The 12,386-nt window shown below is 45.5% G+C and overlaps 1 protein-coding gene across 1 annotated transcript in view; it reads left to right on the top strand.

The window, feature by feature from the left end:
• The window catches only part of Dnmbp (dynamin binding protein), a 91,635-nt gene that overhangs the window by 60,232 nt on the left and 19,017 nt on the right, over nt 1–12,386 (top strand). Inside the window, 2 exon segments of the mRNA XM_050144898.1 lie at nt 9,013–9,206; nt 9,751–9,850. Of these exon segments, the coding sequence (XP_050000855.1) occupies nt 9,013–9,206; nt 9,751–9,850 (294 nt within the window).

Genomic DNA, 12,386 nt, shown 5'->3' on the forward strand with positions numbered 1-12,386 from the left:
AAAAAAAAAATCAGGTGTTCAAAGATGTGTAGATTGATATCCAGGTCTTCTATTCGGTTCCATTGGTCCTCCTGTCTGTTCTTATGCCAATACCAGGCTATTTTCAGTACTGTAGCTCTGTAGTAGAGTTTGAAGTCAGGGATTGTGATGCCTCCAGAAGTTCTTTTATTGTACAGGATTGTTTGGCTATTCTGGTTTTTTTGCTTTTCCATATGAAGTTGAATACCGTTCTTTTGAGGTCTTTGAAGAATTTTGCTGGGATTTTGATGGGCATTGCATTGAATCTGTAGATTGCCTTTGGTAAGATTACCATTTTTACTATGTTTATTTTGCCTACCCAAGAGCATGGGAGATCTTTCTTTCCACTTTCTGGTGTCTTCTTCAATTTCTTTTTTCAAAGATTTAAAGCTCTTGTCATACAAGTCATCCACTTGTTTGGTTAGAGTTACTCCAAGATATTTTATGCTATTTGTGGCTATTGTGAGGGGTGTTGATTCTCTGATTTCTTCCCCAGCCTTTTTATCATCCGTGTACAGGAGGGCTACTCATTTTTTTGAGTTAATCTTGTATCCTGCTACATTACTGAAAGTGTTTATGAGTTGTAGAAGTTTCTTGTTAGAATTTTTGGGATTGCTTATGTAAACTATCATATCATCAGCAAACAGTGAGAGTTTGACTTCTTCTTTTCCAATTTGTATCCCCTTGATCTCCCTTTGGTGTCTTATTGCTCTAGCTAGGACCTCAAGAACTATATTGAATAGGTATGGAGAGAGTGGACAACCTAGTCTTGTTCCTGATTTCCACACTGTGTGGTTTGCAGCCATGTGTAACCCTAGTTTTCAAGGTTTTGACCCCCTTTTCTAGTCTCTGTATGCTTGCATGTACTTGGTGAACCTGCAGACCAACAGAGACACAGATAAATAAGAATCGATAACAATAACAAAAACAAAAAATCTTTCCCTTTTAAACAAAACCACAGTTCTTTCATAAACTGTATATTGATTGTTTTCAGCAACAGCATACATTAATATCATTGCATGTTAGTACATAGGTACCTATACACCTATATCCCCACCCTCCTTTCTTTTGAAACAAAGCCTCATGTAGCCCAGGCTAGCTTCAGATTTACTGTGTAGCTGAGGCTGACCATGAACTTCTGATTCTCCGTCCTCTGCCTGCTGAGTGTTGGGATTTACAGCTTTGCACCACCATGTTGTGGGATATTTGATCACACTTTGGGAAGATGTTTCTTTGTTCTTCTGCACCTGTTTAAGACACCTTCTAATTAGTTTAATAAAGAACCAAATGGCCAATAGCTAGGCAGAAGAAGACAGGCGGGACTTCTGGACAGAGGTAGGAACTCTGGGAGGAGTTGAGGCGAGGAGAATTCAGCAGCCAGGCACAGAGGAAGTCAGACGTACAGTACTGAGGAGAGACAACATTTGACAGCATGTAGATCAGTATAACTGGGTTAATTTGAGTTTTAAGAGCTACTTGGGACCAAGCCTAAGCTAAGGAGCTTTCATAATTAATAAGAAGTCTCCGTGTCATTATTTGGGAGCTGGCGGCCCACAGAAATGCTGACGGTACCACCATGCCTGTCTTTATGAGGTCCTGGGGATCAAACTCAAGGCTTGTGTGTGCTCAGCTAGCATTCTACTGACTGAGCACATCCCTGCATAAATCTTTTTTAAAATTTTTATTTATATTTTATGTATATGAGTGCTCTACATATATACCTGCCTGCCAGAAGAGGTCATCAGATCCTATTTTAGATGGTTGTGAGCCACCGTGTGGTTGCTGGGAATTGAACTCAGGACCTCTGGAAGAGCAGTCAGTGCCCTTAACCTCTGAGCCATCTCTCCAATCCCTTACATAAATCTCAATGGCTATTTTATGGACTTTCTTATGGACATGTCATCATTTATTTACACAACCTGCTTTGAAGGAACATTTGGTTGTTTCTGTTTAGATGATTTTTAAGTTTACTTTTAAGCTTTATTTTTCAGTAAAAAAAAAATGTCTCTGTATCACATGCATGCAGTACCCACAGAGACCAGAAGAGGGCGTCAGAGTCCTCTGGAACTGGAGGTACAGAAGGTTGCCAGGCACCCTTTGAACACTGGGAAAGGAGCCTGGGTCACAGCTGTGCAAGAGCAGCAAGTGCTCTGCCTGCTTAAGTCTCTGCTCAGGCATGTCTGTGCACTTGCCCAATTACTTACACAATAAATTCCTAAAAGTGAGCCTTTGAGTTAAAAGATCTTTTTATTAGATTGGTTAGTTCAGAGGTAGAGTTTGACGTCCTGGGCTCAATTCCTCATATTTCTATAAATACACAAAAAGCCTTTTAAAAGTAAGAGCTGTAGAAAATTCCGAAGTTTTACCTACTGCCCATGTCTTTGTTGGTCCTTCAGCCCTGCCCTCTGGAATGCCACTGAGCAGTCACCGTGTGTGGTCAGAGCCAGGTTTTATCTGATGCCTTTTTAATTTGCTTTCTACTTAGGTTTTTTTTTTTTTTTTTTTTCCCCGAGACAGGGTTTCTCCATAGCTTTTGGTTCCTGTCCTGGAACTAGCTCTTGTAGACCAGGCTGGCCTCGAACTCCCAGAGATCCGCCTGCCTATGCCTCCCAAGTGCTGGGATTAAAGGCGTGTGCCACCACCGCCCGGCTCTTAGTAGGTTTAATAGTCGTTTGAATACAGCCCTTGTACCAAGTGCATCACTGTGCAGTTATGATGGCTGACCGGGGGCTGCAAAGACATGTAGAACTGTCCTTTCAAACTGTCCTCCTTCATCTTTAGCCACCAGATGGCTACCAAAACCCCAAAGTGACACCTAGGTTCCAATTGGCAGGAAGAGCACCAGGAGTAGAACCAGGACAGCCAGCTCACCTGGAGACCACCCACGTCTCAGGTAAGCTGTTTCCCTACCGCTGGCTTTAGTGAACTGGGGTGACAGCGGGGTGGGGGGGTTAGGAAGAGGCAAGCGCCTGAAGCAATGTTTGCCGCATAGCCTAAGTGCCATATAAATATGTGTTTAAATAAATTAAAAAACTCAGAGGTGCGCCCGCCTTCTGATGGTGCAGGGAAGCCATAGAAGCTCACCCTGCAGCCTCAGGAGGTGGGGTGTTTTCAGCTGTGGGAAGGACCACACCAAAGCTAGGGTCTCTCAGACTGCTTACAGCTTTACCTGTACAGAGTATCTTGAGATGTCGCGATTTTTTCTTAAAAATTCATTATGCCCTTTTGTGACACTAAAACCCCCAACTGGGAGCTGGCAGTGTAACTCCGTGGTGGGTGTTTACCCAGTGTGCAAGGCCTTGGGCTCCTTCCCAACATTCAGCAGAATTTCAAAGTTCTGATTGGATTCAAATCTCTCTTAATCTCAGGTTCCCCGAGGCTGAGTCAATGATGAAATGTGTTTCCCTTCCAGAATGTTCTCTGCACGCCTACGTTTTATACGTGTGTATTTAGAAATGGATGTTTCCAAGTTTTCCGTTCGTTTATCCCCCCCCCCCATTTCTTTCTCTTCTTTTGTTACAGAATGACACATGGAACTTTCCTTCTCCTTAGATTCCTTTGGAGTGTAAATGCTTGCAATATGTGTAGGGACTCCAGCTGCAAATCATTCCTGGTTCTGGATTCCTACTACCCCGAGCCTGCGCACCTGAGAGAGATCTGTCTTCTGAGAGTAGGGCTTGGTCGCCTCGGGAAGACCAGAGCAAAGTGAGGGCATTGCCCAGGCAGACAAGGTTGCCCACTTCACTCCAGGAAAGGGACAGCCTCGCCAAACAAAGTTTAGCATGTGGCTAAAAAGACAAGAGCTAATAGTGCCCCAAGGTCAGATTTCGAGGGGTTTAGGACTAAGAGCAAAAGCAACCGGCAAGGAAAGGGTTGCACGCAGGCGCTGGTGTTTGGTCCAGCCGGGATGGAGTCCGGCTCCATCCTTTACCACCAGCCCCGGCTGTGCCTGCGTGCCTCGGGTGATTCAGAGGGAAATTCATGAAGCCGGGGGGATGGGCCGACCCTACTTGGCGGGCTGCAGGGGGCCGAGGCGCTTTCTGGGCGCTGGGAAGGGTCGGTTCCAGGGCTGATTCTCGCACACCGGCGCTCGGGTCCTCAGGGCTGCAGGTATGGTGGGAACCGCCGGCGCAAAGACCACAGCGTGGGATTGGGGCGGGGGCGCTGGGCTTCTCTCCTGCACACAGCCGACCTCTCCATAGGGAACCGGGGCCTGGCTTTGCATCTAACACGAAGCTCTGGGTCCACCCACTGCTGGAAATGAATCTGGGGTAACTCGCTGACCTGCCGAGAACTGGCCTTGGTTTGGTGGTGGTGGTGGGGGCGACAGCGACAACGGTTCCGAACCCTACAAAAACTTTGTTTTGTTTTGCTTTAAATCACTAAATTCGTGCAGTCAGTCCCAGCTCCCCCACACCTGTGGGAAGAAAGGGCCCGCTGGTCCGCACAGGTCATTTGTTGGTAGGCTGATGCCTCGGTGTCCTCGGTGTGACTGCTCATCTCCAGATTTGTTCTTTTAGGAAAGCAGGGTTTTGAACCAATGCACAGCGCGTTTTTTCCAACTTATGGACCCCACTCTTGTCTGCTGCTGAGGACAGTGTCTCACCCACCGTGGGAAAAGGACTACCTTTTGTTGAGTTACCTGTTTAATTCTCCCAAGGACTCAGCAAAACAGGTGTTCTCGGTTTACAGATGAGGAATTTGCCCAGAGGTGAACTTTTGTAGGGCTGGCTCCCAGGGTAAGCTCCAAAGCCTGTCACCGCTGCAGCTCGCTGCAGTTTTCCAAGTACTAGAATTTTTGTTTGTTCATTTTGTGGTATTGAGAATCAACTTCTGAATTCCCAGCGTCCTAGGCCGAAGCTCTACCCCCAAGTGACACTTCCAACCCTACAAAATGATATATCAAACTTTTTTTTTCTTCATTATTTTAGCAGATATGTGGGTTAAAGGAATCAGTACATTTGGACTGATTTCAGACCAGACATTTTTGTCTGGAGCGCGGTCAGTGGAACACGGATGAGTTGTTAAAATGCAGATTCCTGGGCCTCCCCTAGATTTGCTGAGTAAGATTCTCAGGAGTGGTACCCAGGAAACTGCAGACTTGCAAACTACAGTACCCCACAGAGGGCCTTCTTTTATCTTATTAAATAACAGGTCTGGGATTTTTTTGTTCTTCTTGTTGTTTTGTTTTGATTAGCCAAAAGTCTGTCTACAAAACAAAACAAAATGCATTCTGGAAATTTGAAGAAAAATGTGTCATAACCATTATTGAAGCTTGAAAAAAATAGGATACATTTTTTCTCACTTTTAATATAAATAAAATCCTAATCTCTTGGCACGGGCTGCTGGCTTCTGGTTGAGTAAGAGCTTGCCTGGGGCTTTGTCTGTCCAGGCACTGCCACGAATAGATCTTTGATTCCTAGAAGACCATCTCCCGGAAACATTTTAAAGATGTGAAGCAGCCTGGCCTTCTCCACTTGAGAGTCCAGCAGCACCAGACTCAATGCTCAGGATTTGAACTTAATCTTTTGAGGCTTGTTCCTCCAGAGCTGCTGTTTGCCATAGAACAAGCTGGTCAGCCTCCTACATCTTCGGGTTTTAATCTGTTAAGTAGGAATAATAGCTGTGGCATACTTTAAAGCTTTGGCAGAGTAAGTGAGTTCGGGGTACAATCTGTAAATTAGCTCGCATGTGGTTGGATTTAGTAAATGTTCTGCCCTTTTTTGGAGCTTTATAGTCCTGTATTAATGAGTTTCTCTTGTCAGTTTGCCACTAACAAGAGCTAAGATATTTGAGAATAAAACTAATCACTTTGAAGTCAGGCGGCGGTGCATGTCCCTAATTCCAGCACTGGGAGGCAGAGGCAGGCGGATCTCTGGTCTGTAGAGCGAGTTCCAGGACAGCCAGGGATATACAAAGAAACCTTGTCTCAAAAAGCAAAACAAGGGGCTGGAGAGATGGCTCAGTGGTTAAGAGCATTGCCTGCTCTTCTAAAGGTCCTGAGTTCAATTCCCAGCAACCACATGGTGGCTCACAACCATCTGTAATGAGGTCTGGTGCCCTCTTCTGGCCTGCAGACATACACACAGACTATTGTATACATAATAAATAATTTTTTTCAAAAAAAAAGGCAAAACAAAACAAAAAACAATCAAGTTGAAATCACTGGCTTTTGTTGTTGCTTTTTTTTTAAGATAGGGTCTCGTGTGACTTAGTCTAATTTAGAACTCACTATGTAGCTGTGGATGGCCTTAAACTCAGAATCCTCCTGTCTCCAAAGTGGCATTCTAGACAAGTACCACCAAGTGTGGCTGTAGGAGGAACTTTAAACAGACAATTCCATTAAAAAGGTTTCTATACGATATAACTGATTTCCGTATGATAATGTTAGCACTATGATGCCAATGAGAAGGATGCTTGAAATGTTGTCACTCATTGTGCCTAAAAGAAAGTTCAAGAAAGATACTGTTGTTTTAAACTGTATTTTGGATAACATTCAATTTATAAAAAATTGCCGTGGAACCATGTCTGTCTTTTCTTCCTTCCTTCTTTTCCTTCCTCCCTTCCTTCTGCTTTTCTGTCTCCTCTCAGTTGTCTGAGAGTTTATTGCATGTGTATTCCCTTTAGTTGGCTTCCAAGCGTTTTGTTGTGTATGGCACAGGTGAACCACCAGCCTAGTGAATGTGGGTGTTTCTGATGTGACTTTGAACTGCAGGAAATTTTACACTGGTGTGGTCATGTCTATAATCTGAAGCTGCTCTCCAGCCCCGGCAGGTGCCCTGACAGTGTGTTTGGAGCCAGCACAGAATGGCCAGTCAGTTAGGTTTGAGAACGGGTCTCCAATTTTTTTCCATGACAACGACATTTTGAAGATTATAAAGCTTCAATTTTGTTTGTTGTTTCCCCAAGACTCGTTTCAAAACCAACATTTGTGACTAGGATACTACAAAAAAGGGTGTGTGATGTGTCCAGACAATTTAGAAGAACCTGACATTTGTTTGCCCCTTCCTGGTGACCTTGACTTTGAAGGCCAAGTTGTCCTTTCTCCAGTGTGTAGTCATTTCTTTTATTTTCATTTTTGTAATTAACATGTAATATTTAATAGTTAATTTAAAACGGTGCAAATGCTCTGATCATCTCAACCCCATTGTCATGGCCAGCATTATCTACTGGTTAGCTTTTTTTTTTTTTTTTTTTTTTTTTTGAAGCAGGGTCTGTAGTCCTGCGGGCCTGGAATTCTCTATGTAAAGCATGCTGGGGTTAAAGGCCTGCACTACCCGCATCTGAAAAAGATTCTTTCTTTCTTTCTTTCTTTCTTTCTTTCTTTCTTTCTTTCTTTCTTTCTTTCTTTCTTTCTTTCTTTCTTTCTTTCTTTCTTTCTGTGTCATTTTTCTGGTTCTTAAAATTTGACATCTGCCGAGGAAGAGCTTTCTCCTCTTCCCCCTCATATACGTCAGGGCTGTGGGCTTCCAGTTCTTGCTTGAGTCAATGGATTATAGTGTGTTGGTGTGCTGACTAATTTTGATACTGAAGTGCCTGGTTGGGCGGGCTGCCCTTCCCTGGCTCCTTTGATTTGTTAGCATCGCCCGCCCCCCTCCCCCTTGTTCAGGACCTCCTTGCTTTGCCAGCTGTCTCCCACCCCCATCTGTAAACACTGACATTCCTAAGGCTTTAGGATTAGGGGCAGCAGAAGAGAGTTTTGAAGAATCTAGTCTGCTGAAAAAACTGTAGTGTGAATACTAATTTTGTTGCTTTGAATTCTGCTCCGACTTTATACTGTATTTACTTAGCGAATTTGTGGGTTTTAAGTAAGTCCTGGACTTTAAAGGAAATTTGGCAGGAGATTGCCTCACCGTTACCTTTCTCCAGTTGTTAATTTAATTTCAATTTGTTTAAATGAGCAAACGCTTCCTCATTTTTTCACGAGCCTCATCCCGTGCATCCAAGTACCAGGGACTGTAAGGGGTAGCGAGGAGGATTACTTCTCTGTCATGAAGGTCTCCCTGTGGATAGCCTTGGGTGCACTGGAACTTGCAGACTAGACAGGCTGGCTTTAAACTCCCAGAGATCTCCCTTTGTCTCTGCAGTGTTGGGCTTAATGGCATGTGTCAACACACCTGGCAAGATTTTTAAAAATTAAATTTGATTAAGGAACTTAATGCCTATAGTATTTTATACCTGTCTTTAGGACCATTGTGAAGTAACCACCACCGTGAGTCTTGATGACAGTTGGGCTAGGGATCGTTTCCACACCTAACAATGTGTTAATGGAAATCCCCAATAGTTCTTCACTTCTCAGGCAGGGGATTCCAGTCTCTGACCAGTTGGCGTTGCTATGTGTTCCTCATGATATTCTTTTTTATTAGCTTTTTGCCTCTAATTTTTTCATAATGTTTAAAACATTTTATCACATCTATTAATCTGCTTTGTGTGTGCATACATGTACATGCACGTAGAGGTCTGAGGACAACCTGAGGGAGTCAGGTCTCTCCCTTGTACCATGTGGGTCCCAGGGAATGAACCCAGGTCCTCCAGGTGGCGGTGAGTGAGTTTACCAGAGTTTACCAGCTGAGCCATCTCACCATCCACCCCAAATTAACTTAATGGGCTCTATTTGATGTCCTCATTTCCCGGCTTGGTATTTTTGCTGCAGACGTTATGAACGGGTTTTATATCTGATTAAATAAAATTAGTTCTTGATAAGGCTGGCAGTCCTTTCAACGTCACTAAGAGCCAGGAGATAGTGAATTGTCCTCTGAGAGTGGCTGAGCTTCTTTGGGGAACAAAGGGAAAGGATCCTGAGCAGTTGGGAGGAGTCCCCGCGGAGATGGCTTGCTGAGCGCCCCATCCCTGTTTACACTGGATGTTTGATCCCATCTCCTGGTGGTCCCCAGTCCTGAGATCCCTGGCCCTCCAGGAATGCTGCTTCCTGGTTCCCAGTGTAAAGCGTCCTCTTTTCACGAAGTTGCTAATGGGTCTTCCTTTCCCTTCCAGACATGACACTCCTCTCTTCTCAGTCTTCATCCCTGGTGGCCCCCTCAGGGTCTGTGTCCCCTGAAAAGCCGGAGCAGAGGATGCTGGAGAAGAGAGCCAAGGTGGTGGCTGAACTCGTGCAGACGGAAAAAGACTACATTCGGGATCTGGAGATGTGCATTGAGCGGGTCATGGTGCCCCTGCAGCAGGCACAGGTGAGAGATGGGAGGCCACGTGACCCTTTAGGTCTGAAATGCTGGGGTTGGAGCACTGTGCCGTCTACTGCAGTACTACAGTTGCAGGCTGAGTGGCTTAGTGGCGAAGGAACAAAGACTCAGCATAAAGGACAGACTTACTGGGGCAGTTTCAGGTTTTAGCTTGTGGTTGGTTGGCACTGTCGCTTCTGAGCCTGTGGCAAAGCAGCGAATCATTATGCAGAGATTATGCAGTAGAACCAAACTGTTCCCTTCTGGCACCCAGGAAGCAGCTTGAGGAGGGGCCTGACTTCCTCCAGGTAGTCCCTACCTGCTGAGAGACCCACCTCCTGGTAACTCTACAGGCCTTTAACACGTGACCCCCCGGGGTGGGGGTACTCTGGAGATAGACTACACCCTAGGGACAAAGGATGACAGCAGAGATGAACGGAGGTGGGAATGGGTGAAGAGGATGACCTCTGACCTCGGAGTCACACGCCTGCTGTGAGTGAGGTTTCATTCCTTTCATCTCTGTGCATCTTGACGCTTTCTTTCTCTTGCTCAGGTACCCAACGTTGATTTCGAGGGACTTTTCGGAAATATGCAGACAGTGATTAAAGTCTCAAAGCAATTGTTGGCAGCCTTGGAAATCAGCGACGCTGTAGGTATGAGCTTGTGCAGCTGTTTCTGTCATGGGTGTGGTGGGAGAGGGGTCCTTTGGTGGCCAGGACCCCTCTAGGGAATGACATTTTACATGGTGCAGGGTTTGTGGAGGCCCTGCTTTCTCTCTTACTTCAGTCTGCTTTGATGTGGTTATTGTATTAGTAGAAGTTTTGGGTATCATAGACAGGATGGTTTTCAGGCTGGAGGGTCATGAGGTCAACTTAGTGGAGCGCATTCAGTATTTATTTTTCAATAAAACAAATGGAAAAGTATCAGAATATGCTATGGCAACAGCTACTTTATATTTATTTATTTATTTTTAGAAGCTTTTATTTCAGTTCTGAGTTATGTGTCCCAGTGGTGACTATAGTGTATTTGCTGCTAGGATGTAGTACACACCTGGAAGTCACAAGAATATCAGAAGTTCAAGGTCATCCTCAGCTACTTAGCAAGTGGGAGGCCAGCCTGGGCTACAGGAAACCCTGTCTCAAATTTTTAAATCTTTTTGTGGATAATTGTGAAAAATATTCAAGCCAGGCAGTGGTGGCACACACCTTTCTTTAATCCCAGGACTTGAGCGGCAGAGACAGGCAACAGGCAGATCTCTGAGAGTTCAAGGCCAGCCTGGTCTACAAAGTGAGTGCCAGGACAGGCTCCAAAGCTACAGAGAAACCCTGTCTTGGAAAAAGTAAAAAGAAAAAGAAAAAAAAAAAATGAAAAACTTCAGAAAACATTCATCTGATTCTTTTAACCAAGGGGACTTACCCATTACCTCTTGCCCCATGTAAGTGGACACTTAGCAATCAGTAAGCATACTTTAGTCAGTAAACATATGTCTCTAGGTTCTGTGAGTAGGGACTGTAAGGGGCTAGGACAGGCGGCTGTAGCTTAGGGGTTGGAGCTGGACTGTTGGCCTGGCCGGGTCTCAGGCTCCATGCCTTGTCACGGAAGCCTCTCTGGACTCTCCTTATAGTACATGAGTCCAGAGTCACCAGAGGGAGCCAAGGGTGGGAGAAAACCTGGGACAGGAGGACCTCAGAAGGGTCCCTCCATCCCTTCTGCCTTACTCTGTAGGGATGTCGTGAGAGGGGCTGTACCATAATATCGCTGTTTTAGTAGAATCCTAAAGAAGCCCTTCACAGTTGCAGCTGTCCAGGTAAACTCAGCACCATCTAGCAACGTGCCCCTCTGTCATCTTAAGAGTGTCATTTTAGCTGGGCGGGGGCATCCCTGCAGTCCTAGCACTTAGAAGCAGAGGCAGGAGGATGGAAGCAGGTTTCAGGCCAGCCTGGTCTGCATAGTGAGTTCCAGGCCAGCCAGAGCTACACAGCGAGACCCTGTTTCAAACAAGTAAGAGTGCCATTTTAAGTTTGCAGACCTTTTCCAGAAACCATCTGGTTTGGTTTCTCTTTGTTGCTGTCTGCTGCTGGTTGCCTGTGCCTAGACTGGATACTAGAGAGAGTGGGATCATATTCTGCAGTTCCCTCACGTCCTAAGGCTGACATCAAAGCAGAGTCAGGGCCTGCCTTCCTCGGGTGAAACCGCGCACGTGCAGCCGGGCTGGATCTCAGAGGGTTCCCCTGTGAGCCTAGATGGTCTAACCTTGTTTACACAGGAGAAACGGACAGTGGGAAGGAAGTTTGCCCATGGTCACGTGGCTCGTAGCCCAAACTCGGGTCTTTGTCATTCAGGCTCTCGGCTAAACTCTGTCGTGCAGAACACTAGCTAGCACTGCTCCTGTCTTAGAGCAGTTGGAAAGCCAGGGACCTTGCTGCTAGGGAGATGAGAAGGCACTCATGTGAGTATGGTGCCCAGCCTGGATTCAGTAATCAGGCGTGAAGGCTGGTGTCTGTAAGATCTTGCCATGAATTTGAAGTACCTGCAGGTGTTTTTTTGAATTAGGAAAAAGATGAGATATTTAGCTCATCTAAGGAGGATTAATACTCATTTTTCTTCTACTTTGTTTCATTATGTGTTATGTTTGGGCCCTCAGGTGGACCTCACTTCACCAGAGTGACTTCCCCTCTGCTCCCGTTTATGCCAAAGATTATAAAGCGTCTTTTTCTGCCTGCCAGCCCGCTCTCAAATAACAACACAGAGACTTCTTATTAATCATGAAAGCTTGGCCTTACCTAAGGCTTGTTTCTGACTAGCTCTTATAATGTAAATTAATCCATTCCTATTAATCTATAGATTCATAGATATAGTGGCTTGTAGCTTTTCCCTCTCCTCCTGCGTGTCTTGCTTCCTCTGTGTGATGCTGGTGACCCTGCTCTTTTCCCTCCCAGAGTTCTCTGTCCCCAAAAGTCCCGACTAACCTCTTCTTGCGCAGCTATTGGCCATTCAGCTCTTTAGTAAGCCCATCACAGTGATGCATCTTGCCAGGTGTAAAGGAATGTTCTGTGACAAGAGGTGTTTTAGGTCCCAGCTGGTGTTTGGGGCTTAATGGACAGCACCCTCAGGAGATGGACAGTGGGAGCATGGGGTGACATGGGAGACACAATCAGGGCTCAGATGGCCACCTGATCAAGAGGGTCC

This window comes from Alexandromys fortis, unplaced genomic scaffold (assembly GCF_014885135.2).
Source record: "Alexandromys fortis isolate MF-2015 unplaced genomic scaffold, M_Fortis_MF-2015_v1.1 scaffold_16, whole genome shotgun sequence".
NCBI lineage: Eukaryota > Metazoa > Chordata > Mammalia > Rodentia > Cricetidae > Alexandromys > Alexandromys fortis.